Source organism: Caretta caretta, chromosome 8, assembly GCF_965140235.1.
Source record: "Caretta caretta isolate rCarCar2 chromosome 8, rCarCar1.hap1, whole genome shotgun sequence".
NCBI classification, from domain to species: Eukaryota; Metazoa; Chordata; order Testudines; family Cheloniidae; genus Caretta; species Caretta caretta.
Window position 1 is genome coordinate 60044384 of NC_134213.1, and position 26183 is coordinate 60070566.

The 26183-nt window shown below is 40.3% G+C and overlaps 1 protein-coding gene across 5 annotated transcripts in view; it reads right to left on the minus strand.

The window, feature by feature from the left end:
- Window positions 1–26183, minus strand: part of BRINP3 (BMP/retinoic acid inducible neural specific 3) — a 291595-nt gene that overhangs the window by 142319 nt on the left and 123093 nt on the right. The window contains exon 1 of one of the 5 annotated variants that reach the window (XM_048861080.1): window positions 13247–13338. The exons of the other annotated variants lie outside the window; for them this stretch is intronic. Within the exon in view, the coding sequence (XP_048717037.1) occupies window positions 13247–13308 (62 nt within the window). The 5' untranslated portion in view covers window positions 13309–13338. Of the gene's footprint in view, window positions 1–13246; window positions 13339–26183 lie in introns of those variants that run through there. 5 annotated transcript variants of the gene reach the window in all.

The window sequence follows — 26183 nt, forward strand, 5'->3', positions numbered from 1 at the left end:
CTTCTGCACTGCTGCTAGCAGCAGCTCTGCCTTCTGAGCTGGGCTCCCGGCCAGCAGCCGCCGCTCTCCAGCTGCCCAGCTCTGAAGGCAGCGCCGCCGCCCTCAGCAGCACAGGAGTAAGGGTAGCAGTGCTGCAATCCCTCCCCCGCACACTGACCTTGCGACCCCCCACCACTCCTTTTTTGGGTCAGGATCCCGACAATTACAAGGCCCTGAAATTTCAGATTTAAGTAGCTGAAATCATGAAATTTACAATTTTTAAAATCCTAGGATGGTGAAATTGATCAAAACGGAGGTGAATTTGGTTGGGCCCTAGATATGAGCAGAACAAGGCTACATTTGCCAAAACCAGAGGCGAGGTTGCAGTAGTCAAGATGTGAGATAAGGAGGGTTGGGATGGGAGTTTCAGATATGTGGATGAACAGAAAATCTCACATTTTAGAGATGTTACGGGGGGCGGAGGAGGAAGATTTAGATACAGCCTGGATATTAGGTCCGAGTCTAAGACGATGTCCAGGTTACAGGCCTGAGTGACAGAGAGGATGGTGGCATTGTCCATAGCAATTGAGAAAGGAGGAAAAGGGAGGGTTTGTGGGGAACCATTAGGAGATTTAGGTTTTGGACATGTTGAGTTTAAGGTGACAGCTGTTTTGTTTTAGCTGCAAAGAATTCCATCCTGCTGTATAACATTGCAAGCTTTTGCCATAAAAATATACTAGTCCGGGCACATGGGATGGTTTAATGTTCTTAAAAAAATAGGTATTCCAAACCCATTAACTATATTCCAGTATCTTACATATGTGAAATAAAATAGGTTAAAGGAAAAATGAATTAATCAATTGTAACCCTTCTGCCTGTCAGATTTGGCAGCAACAAGGGCTGGGATCAGTATCTAGGGGTTCCATTCCAATAACACAATGCAAACCGGCTCGAGCCCCCACCCAGTGACCTGGGACAAATATATATCACCCCCGCTGGGCGCCTCCAAGAGGCAATACTTCCCCTCTCGCAAGCACAGAGTCTGAGTGTAGCAAAAAGCCTTTTAATAACAGAGAGAAACAATGTGGCATTATGTTGGGGAAACACCACCAACAGGATTCATAACACACCCATGAGCAAAAAACATGAGCAAAAAACCCACTCCAAGCAAATTGGGGCATGTCCTTTCCCTTTGGTTCTTGAGTCCAGCAACCCAAAATCACCCAAAGTCCCAAAAGTCCAAAGACCCAAAAGTCTTGGTCCCTGGTCAGGGCAGCCCCAGAGTTCGAAAGTTTATCTGCAGAGTTTTACCTCCCAACCTGGGTGGAGATGGGGGGGGGGGGAGGGTTAAGGGGCACCTTACGTGGTCCAAAGCTGATAGCCCCACCTCTCCATGGGGCTCCGCTCTGCCAGCCGCCCCATGAGCTGCTCTAGGCATCCGACAAACTGCTCTACTCCACCAGCCACTCTGCTCCACAAGTTGGTCTGCTCGCCATCCTGCAAACTGCAATGCTCTGCTCTGCCAGCCATCCCGCAAACTGCTCTGCTCCACAAGCCGCTCTGCTCGCCGTCCCGCAAACTGCTCCACCATATATCTTCAGGCTCCCCCACTACTTAACACAACACTCAGTGATTTCAGCTCTCAGTAAGTTTAGCTCTTTTGTGATTTCAGCTTGTAGTAGGGGGAGCCTCAGTGCTGGTGCACCATCAGCCCAAAGTGAATTCAGCTCAGCAGCCTGTAACTAGACTCCTAATAGAATCAAAATTAGTTCTGATATTCCACAGTGGAGAGAGGAGGAAGTGCAATTAGTATATAAAGCCCTCACCAGGGGGCCCATACCACCAGGTATTAATACCTGTCCCCAGACTCTCTCTATTCACAGAGTTTTGGAACCCATGACCCTTGCCTAGCGAGTGCTACTTAGGTGATGGCGAGTCCCTCCATCATAACAAAAGGCCAAGTACAGTTCCACTGTCCTTGATTCCCATAATCAGGGTAATAACAATTTATTCTTCCTGCCCCAATAACAGAGACACTGGGGATCCCATAGCAGCCAAAGTGACCATTTGGGCAGCTATGGCCTCATTCTAGGCGGGGTGGGTGTGCCTATGCAAATGAGATCAGCTCCTGAAGTTCTTTTCCACAACTTGCCACACCTCACCACCAGATGTCAGAGTGGAACTCATCCTGACTTTGCTTACACAATGTTTACCTAAGAACAAATAGCAATGTGTTACAACAATTCTGTTCAACATCGTTTGTTAGAGGTCTGGAGGCCCGAGAACCCTGGTAGTGGATCATAAAATCTTTCCCTTTCAGCTTGGCAGTGATGAAACGCTTTTACCATCTGATGGCTGTTCAAAGGGGCAATCTGAAAGAAGCTGGTGGTAACCCACTACCATATCTCAGTCCAGCTTCTCGAGAAGGAATGTCTGTATCCCCCAACACACACACACACACACTTAAAATGGATACTAATTGGCATCTTGATCTGACTGCTCTCAGCAAAAGAGACCAACAGTTATTCCAGCGTATAGCCCTCATTCCACTTTTTTCAGTTGTGGGAGGGGGATAATGATAAACAATGGATAGAGCACCACATTCAGTGAGCCCTGCTCACCCTGTGCTAGACCATACCTTTGCAATCTTCCGTGAATAAGAGATAGTGAGTAGCTACACCACACCAGCAGCAGACCAGAGAGTCATAGCAGCAAAGATGAGAACAACTCTTCCCCCACATCATTAACCTAAATAAGACCCAGAGTTAATTGTCAAATGAAGACTATTTAAATGCTAATCTTATTAATAACAGGAAATTTCTAACACAGAAAGACCCATCTTTAAAAACAAACAAACAAACAAACAAAAAAAGTTGAGGGGTGCAGTAGTCCAGGACTATGTTTTATAAAATGCTAGTTGCTTTTTCATCATAGCTTGTTATTTATCTATATAGGCTGCATCATCATATAAAAAAAAAAATCAATAAATTTACTAAAATCCAAGGAAATTATATGGAGGACCTACATCTGTGCATCCTTAGGTTTGCTCAATTGAAGTAACAAAATAAAGTAAAAAAATGCAAAATGGAAGGTTCCCACAATGATGGTAACTTAGCCAGTTTGCATATACATAGGAATATTTATTCCTTTCTCTCTGGTTAATGGCTTACAGTATTTTGGCTGACGTTGGAACGTAAATCATAGGGGATATGCAGTGTAGCTGTTGGAATATTTACTTTTGTAGTATTTTTTGTAAAAATCTGTAAATATAAATGGCGCTTTCACAACATGCATGAAGAGAAAATGACTTAGCTTAAAATTTACAATCTAAGGACTTGGTCCTATAATCTGCTCCTCACCAGTAGATCCCTGCATCCCCCGAGCAAGTGCCAAGAAGTGAATATAGCACCACATTATGGATTAGCTTGAAGCCCAGTCAATACCACAATTTGATCACCAGTATCCAGGCAGATCCCCAAAAAGTTAAGAAGATGGTAATGAGACTTTGAACAAGTGCTGGGGAGCTATGCTTATGTGTCCGATTGCAGGAATGCTGACTAAATCAGATTAGTATCACCCATCTGGCTGGCCACTATTGTTTTCTTGTCCTCCCCAGTCTCTCTGCAGGCATCTGTTGTCACTTGTCTTATACTCGGACGGTAAGCTTTCTGGGGCAGGGACAATCTTCTTGTGCTGTGTTTGTACAATATCTAGCACAATGGCGTCCTGGTCCATGATTAGATCTCCCAGGTGCTGTGGTAATATTAATGATAATTTAAAACAATGCCCTGTACAATAGCCCCGACATAAACGAGTGTGGAAATATTAGTGAAGGAGAACATATGAAGCCTTGGCAAAGGAGTGTAAAGAGATGTGTTTGGTGCACAATGGAGTTTAGACCGTGTTTATTAATAATAATTGTATTCACAAAATGATGTAATCATATAGAGGACATAGAGCATGTAAGGTGTGAGGGCGAATGTTGGCTGGAATGAGAGTAGAGATGGAGGCAGGCTGGATTTGTCCATTCAAGCATGCTGCTTCTTACTGATAAAGATGTCAAATATGCAAAATTTATTAGCTAGCCCAGCATTTAAGTAGATTTATTACGCCCAGTTAAAATGGTTTGCTAAAATGACAGCACAAAATGTCTGAAGATAAATTTTTACTCAAGACTAACTTGTTTCAATCCTGACAGAATTCAATGCAGAGACATCACTAAAATGTTCATAAAAAAATCCTAATGCCTCATGGAAAAAACTAACAAAAGCATATAATTTATAAAGAGTACAGCTCATACTAACATATTATATATACTTTTCTCTGAATATATATAGCCTGAATACAATATTGTGCAGTATCCACAGGCCAAAAAGAAAAAAAAAGAAAAAAGAAAAAGAATCAACAGATCTCGGTACAGTGGGGACATGAAATCCACAGATTCCTACCCCTTCCCATTATCCCATCGAAAGGCTTCTTCCTCTGAGATGTGGGAGGAGACCTGCTGATCTTCTCCATAGCCAGTTCAAAGGCATATTGCCTTCCCACAGATAGGCTTGTCCTCCAGCTGATCCTGCACTATCTGTGTGTTCTGAGGGTCAAACTCCCTGTTTGTTCTATTTTCAGAGTAGCAGCCGTGTTAGTCTTTATTCGCAAAAAGAAAAGGAGTACTAGTGGCACCTTAGAGACGAACCAATTTATCCGAGCATAAGCTTTCGTGAGCTACAGCTCACTTCATCGGATGCATTCAGTGGAAAATACAGTGAGGAGATTTATAAACACACAGAACATGAAAAAATGGGTGTTATACACACTGTAAGGAGAGTGATCACTTAAGATGAGCTATTACCAGCAGGAGAGCGTGAGAAAACCTTTTGTAGTGATAATCAAGGTGGGTCATTGCCAGCAGTTAACAGGAATGTCTGAGAAGCAGTGGGGGGTGGTGGTGGGGGGAAATAAACATGGGGAAATAGTTTTACTTTGTGTAATGACACATCCACTCCCAGTCTCTATTCAAGCCTAAGTTAATTGTATCCAGTTTGCAAATTAATTCCAATTCAGCAGTCTCTCCTTGGAGTCTGTTTTTGAAGTCTTTTTGTTGTAATATAGCGATTTTTAGGTCAGAGATCGAGTGACCAGAGAGATTGAAGTGTTCTCTGACTGGTTTATGAATGTTATAATTCTCGACATCTGATTTGTGTCCATTTATTCTTTTACGTAGAGACTGTCCAGTTTGACCAATGTACATGGCAGAGGGGCATTGCTGGCACATGATGACATATATCACATTGGTAGATGTGCAGGTGAACGAGCCTCTGATAGTGTGGCTGATGTGATTAGGCCCTATGATGGTGTCCCCGAATAGATATGTAGCACAGTTGGCAACGGGCTTTGTTGCAAGGATAGGTTCCTGGGTTAGTGGTTCTGTTGTGTGGTGTGTGGTTGCTGGTGAGTATTTGCTTCAGGTTGGGGGGCTGTCTGTAGGCAAGGACTGTCCAAGATTTGTGAGAGTGATGGGTCGTCCTTCAGGATAGGTTGTAGATCCTTGATGATGCGTTGGAGAGGTTTTAGTTGGGGACTGAAGGTGATGGCTAGTGGCGTTCTGTTATTATCTTTGTTGGGCCTGTCCTGTAGTAGGTGACTTCTGGGTACTCTTCTGGCTCTGTCAATTTGTTTCTTCACTTCAGCAGGTGGGTATTGTAGTTGTAAGAATGCTTGATAGAGATCTTGTAGGCGTTTGTCTCTGTCTGAGGGGTTGGAGCAAATGTGGTTGTATCGTAGAGCTTGGCTGTAGACGATGGACTGTGTGGTGTGGTCTGGGTGAAAGCTGGAGGCTTTGTTCTATTGTGGCGGATAAATCAGAATTCCTGACTGAATGAATGGGGGAAATGCCATGATTTGGTTTGAATAATGGGATTTCTCTCTCTTGACCATTTCCTGCCTGGATGAGGCGAATTCCTCACCTACATTTATAATCCTAGCATATTCTGCAAAAATAGTGACTCCCAAGTGCTACAGCTAGCAATAGTAATACTGTTGAGGCTAGGTCATTGCTTGGCAAAGCTGTGTTATCTTAATAATTACTGGGGTTACAGTAATTATTATGAAGTCACAAACAGGATTCCAAAGACTTCAGTTGGAGTATTTAGGTAGCTGAAGACTTGAAAACAGGAGCTTCTTTTCAAGCCAATGTCCTTAATAGGAAGGAAAATAGGAAGAAGAACAGTACAGATAGGAACAGAATTGTTTCCTAATAGGAAGTTTCCAAAGTTTTCCATAATACATCTGTAGTTCTTTAACAAACTAACTATGCAGCAAAATCAATCCCTGACTGCCCTTCTCTACTGTAATTCAAATGTGCCTGTAACACAGGGATGATGGGCTGTTTTGACAGCTGTAGATAGTCTGACAAATAGCTCTCAGAGGTGAGACACTGACATAATTGAAATGTGCTGTCAAAATGGATAGAGGAAGGAACATGAGTAAGTAGTTACAAAACACAAGTACAAGGAATATTCCTTCTGCTTATACTAACACACCAGTTCTAGATTGTTCCAGTTGGCTGTGGTAATTGTGATCCCATTGTACTGAAAACAGAGTAAACACCTTTATTAAACATTTGCAAAGGATGAATGCTAGCTCGGGGAGATGAAATTCAAAAGGGTTGTATATGAGGGGTACAGTCTGGGAGAATGTTCAGCTTTTCGCATTTTAAATGACAAGATGTTAGAAGTGTATATGGGACACTGTATTTGAAAAAAATTGGCTTTTCTTAAGAAGTTTGCTGCCTTAGACCCACTGCTTGAAACCTCCTTTAGCTTCACATTTTCATTTATGAGAATCAAGCTATAAAATTGGTATGTGTGTGTGCATTCGTGGACTAAGAACAGGGCTGGAAGCCAGAAACTTAAGAATTTTATTCCAGCCTCTACAAGTGACTGGTCTTAATAGTTCTGGAATAAACTACTTTACAATTCTTCTTAGGTATGTACATTACCTTGTTCAGTAGCTACATCAATAGTTATATTTCCATTTTCTAAACAGGGAAACTGAGACACAGAGAAGTTGAATGACTTACCGATCAGACACTCGTAGTTGATGATGCATGGGATGTGGAGTGAGGAGACCGTGAGACCTACAAATGTCTTAAGTCAGGAACATAAGGTACTGCACACTTTTGAAAATAGAGACATTAGCCTCTTTGAGCCTCAGTTTCCCCATTTGGAAAATGATAGGGATAATGACACTTACCTATTCATAACAATATGAGGCCTAATATATTATGATTGTAAAGTGCTATGTAAGTCACAAATTCTGCCCTATGAACTAATGCAGGTCTGCAGTGCAAGGAGAACAGAATTTTGGAAGGGGCTGCAAATGCATAAGAAGACTGAACACATTTACAGAGAAACGTAAGGGTCCAGAAACTGTTTTTCTCCCTCCCTTTTCTGGGTTCCAGTGGTATATGTTTACATGGTCCATGTTTGGAGGGGAGGAGAGGCATCTTTCTTCTTTTTGTATGGAAATTGTGACCCACTCTATATGGTTTTATAAAAATATGCTAATGAGTGCGAATATAATATAAGTGGAATATGCTTCATGCAAAAGGTCTCTTGTAAGGTATCATTACACAGCTTATAATCTACTGAGTGTGGTCATCCTATTTGTATAAATGTATCACTCTTGTACCTGAAACTAGAAATATAAAACACAACTCTGAGGGCCTATTGTAATTATGCAAAGTGTGGGCCATTAATGGTGGTTTGGAATCTTGATGGCTCCCATTAAACAGGACAATTGTCTGTAGATGGCTCTGCTTTACTTGTAAGTCTTCCCCTATGTGTGTGTGCTGACAAGTGAGTAATGAATCTTACAGTGACATATGATCATGTCACCTGAACTGGAATCCATCCTTAATCTGGTGCTTTTCCATTGAGAAGGAGGGGATGGGAACCCAGAGAGGGACAAAGGATTCCCGCCTTATGCAAAAGATATGTAAGTGAGTGGAACAGAACAAGGGAGGTAGCCATCATGAGAAATCCCCTAGCTGCCACCTGAGCTGGAACAAGGGCTGTACCAGGGGAAAGTACTGTTCCCAGACTAGGAAGGCCTCCAGTCTGTGAAAGAAACTTATTGAAACATCTCTGAGGGTGAGATTTTATCTGTATTCAGTTTTATTACTGTATTAGGCTTAGGTTTGGGTGTTTTATTTTATTTTGCTTGGTAATTCACTTTGTTCTCTCTGTTACTACTTGGAACCACTTAAATCCTACTTTCTGTATTTAATAAAATCACTTTTTACTTATTAACCCAGAGTATATATTAATACTGTGGGGTGGGGGGAGAACAGCTGTGCATATCTCTCGATCAGTGTCATAGAGGGCGAACAATTTATGAGTTTACCCTGTATAAGCTTTATACAGGGTAAAACGGATTTATTTGGGGTTTAGGAGTTGAGGATCTGAGTGTTAAAAACAGCAACACTTCTGTAAGTTGCTTTCAGTTAAGCCTACAGCTGTTAGGGGACCCTGGGTCTGGGTTTCCAGCAGGCTAGCGGGTCTGATTCAAGCCAGGCAGGGTACTGAAGTCCTAAGCTGACAGGGCAGGAAAGCAGGAGCAGAAGTAGTCTGGGCACAACAGGTGGCAGCACCCAGGGGGTTTCTGTAATCCAGCCGGTCACAGGCATGCTTCCATATAAAGGGTGTGGTTTTTCTTTAGATTGAAAGGAGGTGAATGGGAAGAGGTTTAACTCTACCAAACCTGTATTATTTTGCAAGCTACAGTTTCATTTTGTAGGATGTGACAGACACCCACACACCCATGTCGATAGACTGTCAGTGAGAGGGTTAACTCTTTCACTATGAGTAGAGATTGTCAGGTAATCGGTTGGTATGGGAAACAGGGCTGGAACCAGGTGTGAGGAATTAGGTAATTCCCCCCAGCATGCAATAAAAGAGATGTGCTTTAATGCTTTCTGGTTAGGCAGCAGAATAGGGTAGACCTTCTGGAGGAGTAGGGTGCAAGTTTTGCTAATGGATTGCAGCTACAGCTTTCTAGGTTATTCCTTTATGTTTAAATAATGTGGTGATTAGGCTGAAGGGAGCCTCTTGAATTCTTAGTTAGGAAGAAGGCTTTATGTTTGCTTCGGTTTTTGTTGTAGTTTGTTTGTTTTAAATAGGCTCCATTAAATGTATATTTACCAGTCAGCGAGGCTTCACTAACTCTGGCTGATCAATCCTTTCCTAACCACAGATTCTCTGTCCTGCTACAGAGACAAGCAAGTTACAGTTGTTCTGAATTTTGGTGTTATTGGACACAAACCTACTAGTTACATTCACTCATTTCAATGAGAATAAGAAAGTAATATACATGCAGCAGAAGCAATCATTTGTCAAATGTGCTAGTCCTATGACCCAGATAGGATAGCTTAGGCATTATCTCCGATAGCCTAATCATAGAGAAGGCAATATCCAAATAGGATGAGATGTGTTTTGGGAGTGTGGGTGGAAGCCTTTTGTAGTGTGAGTCAAACAGTATTTCCCTGCACTTGTGTAATAAGAAAGGATGTAACATCCAGCCAAGACCTGTTTGTTTTTGAGGAAGATGAAAATGTGTATGTGAGGGTTTTGTATTTTTTTTTAAAGATGTGTGTTTTACACATAGGCACTCTCAGGCACATCAGTGATGACAAATATATATAGTACACAGACAGTCTCACAGCTGAGACAAGAACAGGAGTACTTGTGGCACCACAGAGACTAACAAATTTATTAGAGCATAAGCTTTTGTGGGCTACAGCCCACTTCATCGGATCGATAGAATGGAACATATAGTAAGAAGATAGATATATATATACACACATACAGATAAGTTGGAAGTTGCCATACAAACTGTGGGGGCTAATTAGTTAAGATGAGCTATTATCAGCAGGAGAAAAAAAAAACTTTTGTAGTGATAATCAAGATGGCTCGTGCTAGCAACTCAGTCTTTAAGTAAAAAACAGTGAACACAAGGATCTATCTCAGTGTACAACGACAAAGGAATCTTCTGAAATATTATTTAACATACTGTATATTAGTAATTATTTTAGCCACATCTTCTTGCCCACATAGTGACAATGGAGATTTGATGTTCTTTATACAGTATTTACAGTAATCTCTGATTAGTTTGAGATGTATCTTTATGTATACAATGTGTGTGACTGGAAATGTGTATGGTCCTCAATTAAAACTTGCACAATAATTGAGAATTTTAACAAAATAAATTTAATTAAAAATCAACTGAAATAATTATTCTTTGTGCATGGGGAGTATATAGATAGGTATATGTGTATACATAATACCATTCATGATGATGAAGTATAGAAGTTTTATAGGCATAAATCAAAATAACTATATTTATCACAAATAATAAAACCACTATAATATACTATTATACTATATAATGAACAATCCTCAACCTCAAACTCTGTGAAAGAAGACAACAATCCTATGGGTTTAGTGAAACTGATTGATTCTAATTAGAGGTCTGAACAGAATAAACAATCACAGTAGAAATGAATTAATTTGCATACCAAGTTCTAAGATCACAGATGCAAAGGACAGTATAAAGTATTGATCTTTTACTCTATTAGAGCCTGACCTCAAGCCCGATGAAAAGGCTAGCAAAACAAAATCCATGAGCCACTGTTTATTCAAAATTGTATTTTTACTGCTTCAGTTTTTAAACAAATTTAAGCACGTTATTTATTAAAAAGAAAAAGTGTTTGGTTATTTTGGCTTCTTTCTGCTCACAGATTGCCCATTTGAAGATAATTATTTTCTGTAATTCATTCATTATTTGAATGTACTGAACATTTGTTCTTACTTTATGGACAAATTGCAAAGCCTGCTGTATGTATTGGATACTCAATATAAAATATTCAAAAATCTGGTTAGTTATGATTGGCCACATAAGTCACATTTTTGTTTGTTTTCCTGTTCTCTGAATGGATGAGTATAACATATGGTTAAGAGAAAGGGCAACTGACATGAATATACACTTGGACATGGATTTCATACTTGATTTCTGTGACCATCTGCATGAGTAAAACTTGATTGTTCAAATGTTTGTTTGAAACTGAGCACAAAATGGATGCAAACATTTTAAATCAATGCAAATACTCAAGGAGAATGTTATTCACAGAAACTATTCACCCACCTCTAAGACAAAAGAACTTTTGAACTCTACTTGTTACTTATAGTATTTGAACTAGTTCAAGAGGGAAGCTCCGAAGAAATTGTAAATGAAGATGTTCAAACAAGCTATCCCATTAGCCATCCCATTACTTATGATCCTGAAAAACTAGCTTACATATCTGGTATCAAAGGGTTCTGAAAGATTGGATCAGTATAATGATAGTGAAGCCAGCAGTCCAGATGGTGTTGACTGCAACCTACTAAAATTAGCTGCATCATTTTGGGCTCACTGTCTCTTATCTATTTAATTATTTTATTGATCTACGTGAATTTCTGGCAAACCAGAAAACTACCAAAACTGTACCCCTTAATATGGTATGTGATTTAGGGTTTTGTGTTTGTTTTATTTTGTTTTTACAATTAAGGAACATTATAATACAGTAGTTCACTTTTTTATGCAAAATATATAAGAAATTACTTTTTAACCAACAGCTCATGTTCCATAATGAAAACAGTTTGTGTTTCTTAATATGTCTTCAGAACGGAACCCTCAGTTTTTTCCCTTACCAATCAAAATCTCAGATGATTTTCACAAAATAGCTAATGACATTTTCTCCAATCCAATATATATTCATCTCAGAGGTTTTGGATGAAGAGAATAAACTCTTATTTGTATTTCAGTGGTGACCCAGTGCCATGAACTATATTGTTGATTGTATTTTGTTACTTAAATAATAGACCATGGGATATGACAACCAAGTTTTGGTACAGTCTCTACCAACATACTAATAAGTAAAGAGAGTTATGACAAATGTGGGAATTTTCTGAAATATTCTTATGAACTATTTATTTGACTTTGTACCTATCACCTTGGCATTACTACCTGTTTTGGGGGAAAGGATTTATTTCCACCGTAGGACGTGGGAGATCAGGCTAGGTATTTGAGATATACAGCCACTAGAACTTTGTGGTGGAGTCAACAAGACGACGCTACAGAGTCAATAGAAACCAATGACCAAAGATTAACACATAACTGCACGGGTTGAACATGTGAATACAGCATGGCTGTGTCTGAAGAATAAAGACAACAGGTGTCAAGTGTGTGTATTAAGAGCAAGGAACACAAATAGAGGGCTTTCTTAGAACTGAGAAGAAAAAGAGACAGAGAGGGCAAGGATGGGCTCAGGTGAAGTAAGGCATGGAGATGCCCTGGCTTTCATCAACAGGAACCATATCCTAAACTAGCCTCTCTTTCTCATTCTAACCCAAAGACTTTGATTCTGTATTCCAGATGACTAAATACATTGTTACCTTGTTTTGAAAAGCTACCTGCGGTCACTGCAATTACTTACTGGGAGCATTGCACCCTGAAGGGGTAGGAACAAGTCTCCTGCAGAAATCTGGTTTGGCTGCACTTGCTGAAGGGAGCCATGGAGAGAGAGACAGGGATTGCTTGCACCTGAAGGCCCAGTTTCAAAGTCATGGAGGTTGTGGGCCTACCCACGGGGAACTGTGTGGATCCTTAGGGTCCAGCACACTAAAGGAGAGACTGGTTACAGACTGGGGAATCACCATACCCTGTGAATTTATGACAGAAGAACATTTTTTCTGTCTTCTCTCATGAATGATATCCCACTAATATATGATGAATGCAATAAACACCTACAATATATATAAATGATAGGACATTGCCTAAAAATGATAAAGCTTGCCAGTGTTGAATTGAATACAAGCCTAATTGAAAATGCCCCAGATCTAATGTCATCTAAGATAGTATGAATTGGCTGTAGATCTTGTCAAATTATAACTAAAGTATGCAGATATAGAATATTTATCGTGAATTTCACAAAACTTCTACTGTCAAGGGAGCACAAAATATATACTTATGCCAGTAGCTGTCAACCTTTGCAGACTCCTGTACCCTCTTCTGATTTGTCTTGCATACCACCCAATTTTCACCTCACATAAAACTACTTGCTTACAAAATCCGACACAAAAATGTCACACCACGCTATTTCTGAAAAATTGCTTACTTTCTCATTTTTGCCATATCATTATAAAATCAATTGGAATATAAATATTTTACTTACATTTCAGTGTACAGTACATAAGAACACATGAATGGCCACACTGGGACAGAGCAAAGGTCCATCTAGCCCAGTATCCTGTCTTCCAACAGCAGCCAATGCTGGGTGCCCCAGAGGGAATGAACAGAACAGGTAATCATCAAGTGATCCATCCCCTGTAGCCCATTCCCAGTTTCTGGCAAACAGAGGCTAGGGACACCATCCCTGCCCATCCTGGTTAATAGCCATTGATGAACCTATCCTCCATGAACTTCTCTAGTTCTTTTTTGAACCCTGTTATAGTCTTGTCCTTCACAACATCCTCTGGCCAGGGGTTCCACAGGTTGACTGTGCATTGTGTGAAAAAATACTTCCTTTTGTTTGTTTTAAACCTGGGGCCTATTCATTTCATTTGGTGACTCCTAGTTCTTGCGTTATGAGAAGGAGTAAACAACAACACTTCCTTATTTACTTTCTCCACACCAGTCATGATTTTAAAGACCTCTAGCATATCGCCCCTTAGTCATCTCTTTTCAAAGCTGAAAATTCCCAGTCCTATTAATCACTCCTCATACGGAAGCCATTTCAAACCCTTAATCATTTTTGTTGCCCTTTTCTGAACCTTTTCCAATTCCAATATATCTTTTTTGAGATAGGGCGACCACATCTGCACACAGTATATAGAGCAGTATAAACAAGACATTGTCTGTATGAAATTTTAGTTTGTACTGACTTTGCTAGTGCTTTTTATATAGCCTGTTGTAAAACTAGGCAAATATCTATGAGTTGATGTACACCCCGTAAGACCTCTGCGTACCCTCAGGGATATGTGTACCTCTGGTTGAGACCCACATTGACTTAGCATATGGGGATCTTGTATGTCTTTCTATGGATATACATGTTTATTTCCGGATATTCTGGTTCCAAGTGGAGAAGACACTACTGAAAATATTGGAAGCTCACTGAGTGTGCATGTGATATCTTCTACGAGTAGAGAGTAATTTTTTCAAGAATGTTGCTAAGTTTCTTTGGTACAATTTATTGTTGCTAGAAATCTCCAGCAATACAACTGGGTTAATACCAGTCCCATATTTCCCCAGGTCTTGCTTTACCATAAGATTTTCTGTTGCACATTTCATAAACATTACATGAAATAACTAGGGGTGTATTAACAGCAGTGTTATATGTAAGACATTATTGTCCCACTCTAATTGGCACTGGTGAGGCCTCAGTTGGAGTAAAGTTCTCCAGCTCCACACTTTAGGAGAGATGTGAACAAACCAGATAGAGCTCAAAGGACAGCAACAAAAATGATACCAGGAATAAAAAACCTGACCTATGAGGAAAAGTTAAAAAACCTAGGGTCTGATTAGTTTTGAGAAAAAAATATGGGGGTGAGGAGGTGGTGTCTGATAAGTCTTCAAATATGTTAATGGTTGTTATAAAGAGGACAATGATCAATTTTTCTCCTTGTCCACTATAAGGGTAGTTAAGCACTGGAATAGGTTTCTAAAGGAGGTTGTGGAAGCCCCATTATTAGAGGATTTTTAAGAACAGTTTGGATATACACCTGTCAGCGATGGTCTAGGTTTACTTGGTCCTGCCTCAGAGCAGGGGACTGGACTTAATGATCTCTTGTCCCTTCTAACAAAACATCTCTGATTTTATAAGGGCAAGAAGTTTTTTGTGATTAATAGCATGCCACTCTGAAGTCTATCTATCTATCTTAAACCTAGGCCAAAAAAAGTACTCTCTGATTGTGAACAAGTTAATAGTACTTTAATTTTAATAGAAGCACACTTGGCCAAAAAAACAAACAAGAATGGGAGTTCTAACAGTGCTTCCTGATTTCATTTAATGTAATGAATGAGATATAGTGCATTTACAAAATTTATTAAGAGACCCGGTTTTCTTTGTGGTGGTAAACTGCCTAGTGTTGTTTGCAATTATTTTGTGTTTTAAAGTTTGCCAACAAACTAACACTGAATGCAGAAAATAAAATTCAAATATTCAGTTGATTGACTGGACAAAAGCCTAACTTTTTGTTTTCCTGTTTCGAAAAATAAGATTAAAATTTGCACATTAAAATTAATAGAAATACTGATTAAAGATCATTAAAGGCATAGCTACATATGCCAGACTCAGAATGCTTAAATAATGTTGATGTAATTTCTAGGCAATGGTGGAATTTGCCAAACGGTAGCCAACAGATGTCATATTTGCACAATCTTAATGTTCTCTGTGTATGTGTGTAAGTGTATAATCTTATTATCTCTAAATTACTTTTACAAAATGAACATACAATTCAGTATGAGCCTAATGTAACAAAAACCCATTTGTATATTCAATTTTTTCAACAGATAGTAGCAATTTGAATGTAGTTTGTGTTACCTGCTATATTTGTGTGCATTTCTTTGTTAGACATTCAAAGCATAAAACTGTAACAAATAACAGATTATATTGTAATCTAAATGCTGATGCTGAATTGCTGCCCTAAATCAGCATTGTAAATGAGATGTTGCATCTCAATTGATTTACCTGGCTAAAGGATTTTAAATGAACATAGTTTTTTTTCAGCCTAGGACCCTGCAGTAGCTGCAATGAGCACTGAGAAAAAACAAGTCAGGTATGTGAGTGTGGTGTGTTTGCAGCAGAAATGAGATGGAAAGCTGCTTCCTCCATCTCTTTTCTTTTTGCTTCATCAGTGTTTTCCCTCATCTGTAGATTTTTTGAGATTTTCCTCCAGCCTGGAAGGTAGCCTGACATTATAAACACAGAGCAGAATTCTAAAATCAGGACTTCCTTCAGTGCATTCCTCTGTGCTCCCTTAAATCACAATTGTCAGAGTGGAGCAAATATTGACATCCATTACACTTCAGTGGAAGTTCTATCTTGAATGGAGAGAAGAACTAGATACGTTTTCCCAGTGCTGTTTGTAAAGGAAAAGCCAGTAAATAGCGCTCACCCTCTTCCAAGCATTCAGCTTACCATTTCCCTGGCTCCATGCTCAATACCTTCCTAATGAAGGAATGCATGCTCTCCTATTTATATTTTTCTGTTATTTCATTTTTATTGACTAAATACATTAATTTGTTTGCTTTAGTGTCATTGTCAATAGGGCTTTAGACAATGGCTAGGGTGCGGTGGTGTGCTGAGATTACTACAGATGCTAATCATGAGTGTTTGTTAGCTTTGTCCTCTCCCTATTTCAGGGGTGGGCAAACTTTTTGGCCCGAGGGCCAAATCAGGGTTCCAAAACTGTATGGAGGGCCAGGTAGGGAAGGCTGTGCCTCCCCAAACAGCCTAGCCCTGCCCACTATCCGCCCCCTCCCACTTCCCGCCTCCTGACTGCCCCCCTCAGAATCACCAACCCATCCAACCTGCCCTGCTCCTTGTCTCCTGACCACCCTCTCCCAGGACCCCCTGCCCCTAACCGCCCCCCCCGGGACCCCACCCCTATCCAACCCCCCCACCCCCTGTCCCCTGACTGCCCCGCCCCCAAATCCCCCCCCCCATTCCCCAACTCCTTACTATGCCACTCAGAGCACCAGGGCAGGCAGCCGAAGCACCCGGCAGGACCCAGCCACGCCGCTGCGCTGGCCAGCAGCCCCGCCGCCCAGAGCACTGGAAGAACAGCGAGCTGAGGCTACAGGGGAAGGGGGGGACAGCAGGGCAGGGGCTGGGTGCTAGCCTCCCCAGCCGGGAGCACAAGGGCCAGGCAAGACCGTCCCGTGGGCTGGATGTGACCCACAGGCCGTAGTTTGCCCACCTCTGCCCTATTTAGTTGTTTTAAGGCTGCACAGCTGCCTGCCTTACATTGTGATATTCCCAGCTATCTAGTCTGCTTAAAGGCCAGTGCCTATGCTTTGCTATCTCTTCGAGGTGTACGACCAGTGTAGTGCCAGCAATTACAATAGAGCTCTTCCTAAGCAAGCATCTTCATTCTTAAGGACAAAGAATTACAAAGAAAACATATAAAAATCCATAACAGTTTCTATGTGAATGCTAAAAGCTTACCACAGCTCACCCATCAGTATTATAGAGTCTTAGTAGGTCAAAGTCCCTTTCCACAAGGGTTGGGGGCCCCATTGGACAGAGGTCCTGTCCCTTTGCTGGATTAGCAGGAAGGCCCTGTGTCAGTTCCCAGTTATCCTTTTATACCAATAGCCCTTTCTTTGTCTCCTAGTCTTTAGAAAACCCACCCTGAACAAATCTATGTAAACCACTCCAGGGGGCTGTATCTCTGTAAAAAGAAAAGGAGTACTTGTGGCAGCTTAGAGACTAACCAATTTATTTGAGCATAAGCTTTCGTGAGCTACAGCTCACTTCATCTGATTTGTGTCCATTTTTACATAGACAGTAAAAGAAAAAATTAAGGAAAATTAAGGAGATTAAGGAACTCTACAGAGATACAGGTTTCAGAGTAACAGCCGTGTTAGTCTGTATTCTGTCTGTATTTAGTCTGCCACAGCTCACTTCATCGGATGCATACTATGGAAACTGCAGAAGACATTATATACCCAGAGACCATGAAACAATACCTCCTCCCACCCCACTCTCCTGCTGGTAATAGCCCATCCAAAGTGACCACTCTCCTTACAATGTGCATGATATCAAGGTGAGCCATTTCCAGCACAAATCCAGGTTTTCTCACCCCCCCCCCTTTTTTCCAAAAACCACACACACAAACTCACTCTCCTGCTAGTAATAGCTTATCCAAAGTGACCACTCTCCTTACAATGTGTATGATAATCAAGGTGGGCCATTTCCAGCATAAATCCAAGTTTAACCAGAACGTCTGGGGGAGGGGGTAGGAAAAAACAAGGGGAAATAGGCTACCTTGCATAATGACTTAGCCACTCCCAGTCTCTATTTAAGCCTAAATTAATAGTATCCAATTTGCAAATGAATTCCAATTCAGCAGTTTCTCGCTGGAGTCTGGATTTGAAGTTTTTTTGTTTTAAGATAGCGACCTTCATGTCTGTAATTGCGTGACCAGAGAGATTAAAGTGTTCTCCGACTGGTTTATGAATGTTATAATTCTTGACATCTGATTTGTGTCCATTTATTCTTTTATGTAGAGACTGTCCAGTTTGACCAATGTACATGGCAGAGGGGCATTGCTGGCACATGATGGCATATATCACATTGGTGGATGTGCAGGTGAACGAGCCTCTGATAGTGTGGCTGATGTTATTAGGCCCTGTGATGGTGCCCCCTGAATAGATATGTGGGCACAGTTGGCAACAGGCTTTGTTGCAAGCTTATGCTCAAATAAATTGTAAGGAGAGTGATCACTTTAGATGAGCTATTACCAGCAGGAGAGTGGGGTGGGGGGAGAGAAAACCTTTTGTAGTGATAAACACCCATTTTTTTCATGCTTTGTGTGTATAAAATATCTTCTATACTTTCCACAGTATGCATCCGATGAAGTGAGCTGTAGCTCACGAAAGCTTATGCTCAGATAAATTGGTTAGTCTCTAAGCTGCCACAAGTACTCCTTTTCTTTTTGCGAATACAGACTAACAGGACGGTTACTCTGAAACCTGTATCTCTGTAGAGTTCCTTAATCTCAGTGATTCACCTTAATCACCTCCCACTGTTTTAGTTCCTGTAGAAGCTGTGATAACCCTCCCCCCATGGCGTAGAATACAATAATACATAAATCATTCTAAGAACCAATATGATTTAATACTATATTGTCTCCAAAGATAGTGTATGCCATGATAATGTGTGTCACAGTGATATCTACAGACTGGGGCAGCAAGTGTCATATGGGCAATATGCCATAGGGATATGCCATAGAGTGCCTAGCACTTTGGGACCCTGGTTGGGGCCTCTAAGCACTACTGTAATATAAAATAGTTTGTGGCATCAAGATCTTTGTTTTATTCCTCCTACACCCTCCCACCCCATAGGTTTAAAAAAATAAAACACTGGTCTCCACCAGTCCAGAAAATTGGAAACTAAAGTGGGTGTTTGCTTGGTAATTCTATGCATTTTTCTCAAAACACCAAGCTGTAAAAAACACAGTTAATAACAATAATCACAGGAGCCAATACTGGTTTATTCTCCCGAAGCTATTTCCAGGAAAAAAAAATTCCTAACTTCTGATCTGTTTAACCTCTTTCGTGCTGGTGACATTCGCAATCAGATTTTCTTTTGGAATAAAAGTCTTTCTTTCTTCCATCCCACACTCAGAGAGAGCTTTCAGGCTAGGGAATTATTTTTCCCATAATAGTCAATTCCTTTCCTCCGTAAGATATTGCACTGTGCAGAAATGACTTTGTTTGCCCTTCCCCCATTTTGCCAATCAGTTGGCATGGTGACACAACAGTATCTACAAATCACAGGAAAGCTGTTTAACAGTGACATTTTAAAGAGTTTGTGCTGAAGAAACCACTAAATTTATAACCAAGGCACTTATTCTCAGGCAGCTGATTTTGTGCCTGAGGCTATGTACAGAAAATATTTTGGAAGAGTTACAAATGATGAGTAAAAGGCAAACTGTGAGCAGGTGCTTGTTGCAAAATATTCTGAGGACAAAATGTTCCCAATGCAACGCACTGATCGGACACCGGCAACGCATGCACACACTGAGGCAATGCAAAGACTGAGTGACAACAGCCCTATCTTTGAACTTTCTTGCTTTTGCTTGTTTACATCACATCATTGACATTATCTAGCCATAGATAACCCAAGGGCTATACTTAGTGAGACTGTTAAACCAGAATCTGCATTGTTGTTCAGAGGCTACTCACCATGGAAATCATTGGCACTGTGATTATTCCAATCAGAATGCCACTAAGAATTCAGGAGGACTTCACAACACACCAGAGCAGGAGTTCTGACACTCTTTTAACAGGGTGCAAAAATCACTGCCCCCATGCTGACCGTGGGCTGGTGGCTAGTACCCAGGGGGAGAAGCCACTGTGGATCTGCCTTTTCCCCCTGTTCCTTTCTAGAGGCGGTGGTGTTAGATTCTCCCAAGCCTTGCTCTGTGAGAGCATGGAGCCAGGGACAGTAACGGCCTCTGTGCACAAACCTTGAAGCCCCCTTTGTGCATGCACCCTGAGTTGTGCTGTGAGATCCCCTGCTGCAGCTGAGGATCAGGGACACTGTATTTATTCTGTTAAATGTCATCCTTTTTTCCACCCTGCTATTTGTTTTTTTTCTCCACTGTCCATTACTTCTTTCCTGCTGGCTTCCCCCCATATTAAAGTTCTATACAGTTCTAGCCAGAAGATGCTCCCCCGCCCCCCCAAATAATCTTATAAAATGTTTCTTATTGGCCTGGTCATCTTCAAGTGATACTTGCTAAGAATATTAAGTCAATTTTTAAAGATTTGTTATCTGTGTTTTTAAGAGAGACAGGTGAATCACTATTTCTCCTTCACTGCTCTTGCTTTTGAACGTGATCCTGTATGTGTCAATTTTCTGCTTGGAACACAATTTTTGCAGATGAGCTACATTCCCATTAAAATGGGGTTTACAGAGGAAATGCTGACACATTATAGCAGTAAAACCAGTGCCACTGAAATTATACAGGATTTAATAAGAACCAGGCAAGCTAGAAATGAAACCTTCAGATAATCACGCAGGATATGTTCTCTCAGACAAATGATGTTCTTCCTATTACTGTGATACTCTTGCCTTATACAGCAATGAGAAGCTGATAGTCTTTATTGTATTTATTGAAAATGTTACATTGCACACTTAGAAGCATGTTTGTTTCATTTCTCAGCAAGACAATGCATATTTTAAAAAAGGCTGCTCCCACTATCACCATAAACCTAATAATTTTTTCCTTCCTGCTTTTTAAAAACGAAAACAAACAAACCTCTAGAGTCAATTTGTACTATGTATAATAATACCACTCTCCTATATAGCTCCCTTAATCAGTAAACCTCAAAGCGCTTTAGAAAGGAGGCTAGTATCATTGTCCTATTATACATATGGGGAAAACTGATGCAGAGATAGATGAAGTGACTGTCCATGGCCACCCAGCAAGCCAGCAACAAAGATGGGAAGAAAACACAAGTCTCAGATGTCTAGTTCCAGTGCTCTCCCCTCTCTATGCCACACTGCCTCCCCTACTTTGTAAAAGCTGTTAGACTGACAGCACTGGAATCTAGACATTCTCTATCAACAGGAGCATCAACTTTCCCATTCCCACATCACTGTGTCTTCCATCTAACCCTAGCAGGCCACCTCTATGGTCCATTTACATGACCCTTCAATCACTGACCTTCCAACTAAGGCTGCTAGCAAGGATGCCAATCATAAAGGGATACTGCCCCCTAGGTGTTGCAGTGTGAGACAACCAACTCAAAGTAATGTAGAAACACAGCGAATGTCCTACCACATCACAGCAGTGGCATACCTAGCCTAATATCTTCTACCACCCAGTGACCAGCAATGGATAATTTAGAGGAAGATGTAAAAAAATGCTGTGGTAACTCATTTCAGCTGGTGTTCTAAAAACAACAGTGAGCTACAAAAGAGAGCCTTTGTAGCCAGTTTTCTGAGCCAAACAGAGTACAGTTCACCTATCCTTGTCATAAAATATAAAAGTGTTTCTAAAAAAAAGATACTACCTATCGTATTGAAAAAAAGCTTATTTTTAAAGTATCCTTCCCTTGTCAGATTACACATGGATGTGCATGTGTAATCTCACTCACACACGCTCACACCCTCCCTCACACCTTCCCTCCCCCATTAATGTAGCTCCTTGTCCCTAGGATTTATTCTGACATTCTGAACCTCTGAGCAGCTTCAACCACCCGGTTTAATTGTGCACGTATGTTTGTTTTTTTCAAACATGGCAGAGAAATATTTCATTTTCTTCCCCAAGATGTGGATTCTCCTTTCCCAACTCCTCTGGAATCTAGGGAGGTGCAGAGAACTGAGGGTCATGAAGAAGGATGGAAGGCATTTGGGAGCAAGGGACTGTGTGCTGGAGAGCATTGAAAGAAACCATATCACCTTTAATGTTTCTGTTTGGAAACGTATAGTCATATGTAAAATACGACAATTGGCAAAACCCTAAGTATGTAAACAGAAACCAAATTAGTAGTTAACAGTTATAGTTTGATAGTGCCCAAGTGCTTCAGGGCCCCTTTATACTAGGTGCTGTATAAACATAGGTAGGAGACAAGCCCTGTTCTAGAGGGATTACAACAAACAGGAATATCTTTTTATTGTAACAGAAAAATCTGAAAAGATAGCACCTTTATTTAAACAAAAAAATCAGACAAACTAGGGTATAATTTACACTAAGGCCCCTGTACATTACTCTGGAAGCGTGAAGGAACCTTATAGTAGGTGTAAATGATACTCTTTGAACACACTTTCTAAGACTCTCTTACAGTGCTGGAGCAATGTAAAGAGGATAGCCCTTAATATAACTGAGAAACTAACTTTTTTTTTTTAATTTAACTACTAGTATGTTTTTAAATAGTGTCATTTTAATAATACTTTACAAAAAGGGAATTATTGTTAATCTTCTTAAAAATGTACAGAAATAATGCAGGTTGGCTTTTACTTGTTAGAGTTGCAGTATGTTTGTTGGCCTCAGAAAATCAAATCAGAATTCTAGAGTGTGTCTAGTTAAGTTAAAATTAATTAAAAAGGACTTAGTGTTTAAAATAAGTTGTTGAAATCCTATTCAATGACTCAAAGGGAAAAAAACATAATACCTATCTCTTACATCCAGTTTTCATCAATAGGCCTCAAACTGCTTTACAAAGGCAATCAGTATCATTATCCCCATTTTACAGATGGGGAAACTGAGGCACAGACAGATGACATGATTTGCCCAAGGTAACTCAGCAGGTCAATGGCAGAGCCAGGAATAGAAACCAGGTCTCCTGAATACCCAGCCAGTATTCTCTCTACTAGACCATACTGTTCAGAAGAGAGATAATCCCTTGCTCCATCCAGAGACCAGTCAATAGAGAATGGTTGGGGAGCACTAATAGCAATGGGCAAACATGTTTCACTAAACTAACAAATGGCTCAAACAGGTCCCTTGCCCTAAACCTCAGGACTGCTATGGTGTCTCTATGATACTTAGCAATGGGTAGGCCACTGGGGTCATATAATCACTGCTGACTATGCAAACCAGAGCTGTTTCATTATTATAGGGTGACCAGATAGCAAGTGTGAAAAATCAGGACAGGGGTGGAGGGTAATAGGTACCCACATAAGGCAAAGCCCTGAATATCGAGACTGTCCCTATAAAATTGGGACTCTGGTCACTATTGTCTGTGCTCCCCCGATCTGTTTGTTGTTGTCTCTTATCTTACAAATAGATTATAAGCACCTTGGGGCAAGGGCCATCTTTTTTCCTTATGAGTGCATAGTACATTGCAGAATAGGGCCCTGATTTCACTTTTCTAGGCTGACCTTTCCTATTTCAGGCCAGGACACAAATGGAAACAGTTGTTTTAGGTTGTTCTCTTGCTATCTCCTATCCCATTCAGCACTTCTCTTCCCCAAGTCTAGGTCATGTCTGACGTTCCTGGAAAGGAAAAAGCAAGGAGTTGTGTGCATATGCATGCTGGCAGTGAGCTGGCTGTGTCAGCAGAAAAAAAGGGCTATGTGGCCATAAAAAGGGACCAGACAGTCCCAAAAAAAAATTTCATAAGAATAGAAATGTATGTGTTAAAAATTGTCAGAAAGAAACCACAACATTCTGAACAACAGCAATATTTACAGAAAGATTCTAGAAAAGCACAGAGGTCCACACTTCCTTCTATTATTATTGTAATTAGCCAAATTATTTTTTAGTATTATTAAAAATGTACATTGTGGTACCAGCAGACTGTGACCCGATTATGTTAGACACAGAACAAAGAGTAAATGGCCACTTCTGCCCCAAAGAGCTTAAAATGTAAACAGAGGGCTTGTCTTCACTGCCATGGAGATCAACGCTGCTGCAATCAATGCAGTGGGTGTCGATTTAGCAGGTCTAGTGAAGACCCGCTAAATCGACGGCAGAACGTTCTCTGGTCGACTCCAGCTTTCCAAGAGTAAGGTAAGTCGATTGGAGAGTGTCTCCCATTGATGCAGCGCAGTGAAGTCACCGGGTTAAGCCGACCTAGACTATGTCGACTCCAGCTACGTTATTCATGTGGCTCGAGTAGCATAACTTAGGTCGACTTACCCCGGTAGTGAAGACAAGCTCAGAGAAGGAATAAGAGAGGAGGATGAGAAACAAAAGGGCAAGGTGCAGGGAGAGAGGACAGGCTAACAAAAACAATAGAATGCATGTGAAATCGCTCTTTAGAATGCCTGCACTGTGCTAATTCTCTTTCTGTCTTCATTTTGGATACTCTCACTCCAACACATGGCCATGTGCAAGAGAAACAGAAATAGAAATCCACTCTCTTGTATGAAAGATCTCATTGATGTAGTAGTGAGTGCATTCATATAATTATTATTAATTAATAATTAGCACTTCAATAGCTCTTTAAATCTTCCAAGCGCTATAAGCATTAACTTAACTAATCCTCATAATACCTCTGTGAGATAGATGTCTTACCCCAGTGAGAAAGATATTATCAAAATTTTTCAAATGGGGAAACTGAGAAAGAAAGGTTAAGTGATTTGCCAAGAGGATCAGTCCAGGGATTAGATAGATTTTATTTTGTAAAATAATTAGATATGCATCACCCTTTGATAATACTACATAGTATTTACATAGCACTTTACATGTTCAAACCCCTGAAGATATATTAACTAATTCATCTTTGCAATACCCTTTTGAAGTAAGTGAATAAGCAACATTATTCCCATTTCACAGATGGAGAAAATGGAGATAAAGGCTGTGTGACTTGTCCAAGGGACCAGTGGTGGAGTCTGAACTAGAACTCGACACTAATAATTTCCTAGCCTTTTATCCATTCTTCCGGAACACACACAGTTTATCAAATAAACTTAGTTAAGATTAAATAACAAAAAAATCTTAACAGTGGCACATCATAATGCAGATTTATTAGCATTCATTCAGGGATCCTAAAGTTCAGATAACGTTAGAGTCACCATTCAAATCAAATTATCCTTAAGCTATGATCACCCACATGCTAAATCAATGTAATATTTTTTAAAAGGAAATAATTGTGAGTGTGCATGTGTAAGTAAAAAGGAGAAAAGTAGTGTCATTTTATAGCTTTGACCCTCCACTAAGCAGTTTGGCTAAATTCAGGTAAAATAATGCTCATCTTTAAAAATATGAACAATCTTACAGCAAAAAGGGGTCTAAACCAAAATGAGAAAAATAAAAGCTGGAAACAAATTAGTGATTCAGGCCATTTTTTTAAAAAAAGAAAAGGAGTACTTGTGGCACCTTAGAGACTAACACATTTATTTGAGCATAAGCTTTCGTGATGCTCAAATAAATGTGTTAGTCTCTAAGGTGCCACAAGTAGACCTTTTCTTTTTGCAGATACAGAGTAACAGGGCTGCTACTCTGAAACCTGTCATTTTTTTTAAAGTGGCCATTGATTTTGGGTAACCCCATCCAACTTGGGACACCTTTAATTTAGGAGCCTTAATATGGATTCACGAGTCTTAACTTTAGGCACCCATTTTTAACAATTTTGACTTGCATGGCAGCAGACATGATAAAGGACAGAATTATATCCCATTGAAGTCAATGGAAAGAATCTGATGGTCTTAAATGGTCATTGGTTCTAGCCCCCAAAAACACCAAAAATGCTTGTTACACCAACACATACAGCATACCTTGTTTTCTACCCATTGTTTTATAATCTCTGATCAAGTGCTACACATAAACATTAGAAGAAGGAGTGAGAAAAAAATCACATAGAGAGTGACATTGATAAATTAGTTGTGAACTTGATCCTCCGAACAAAAATTAGATATCCTGTAGAAGTGGAGAGGACAAATAGCAGTAATGATATTAAAACCTGTAAAGCAGTCACAATAAGTATCACTA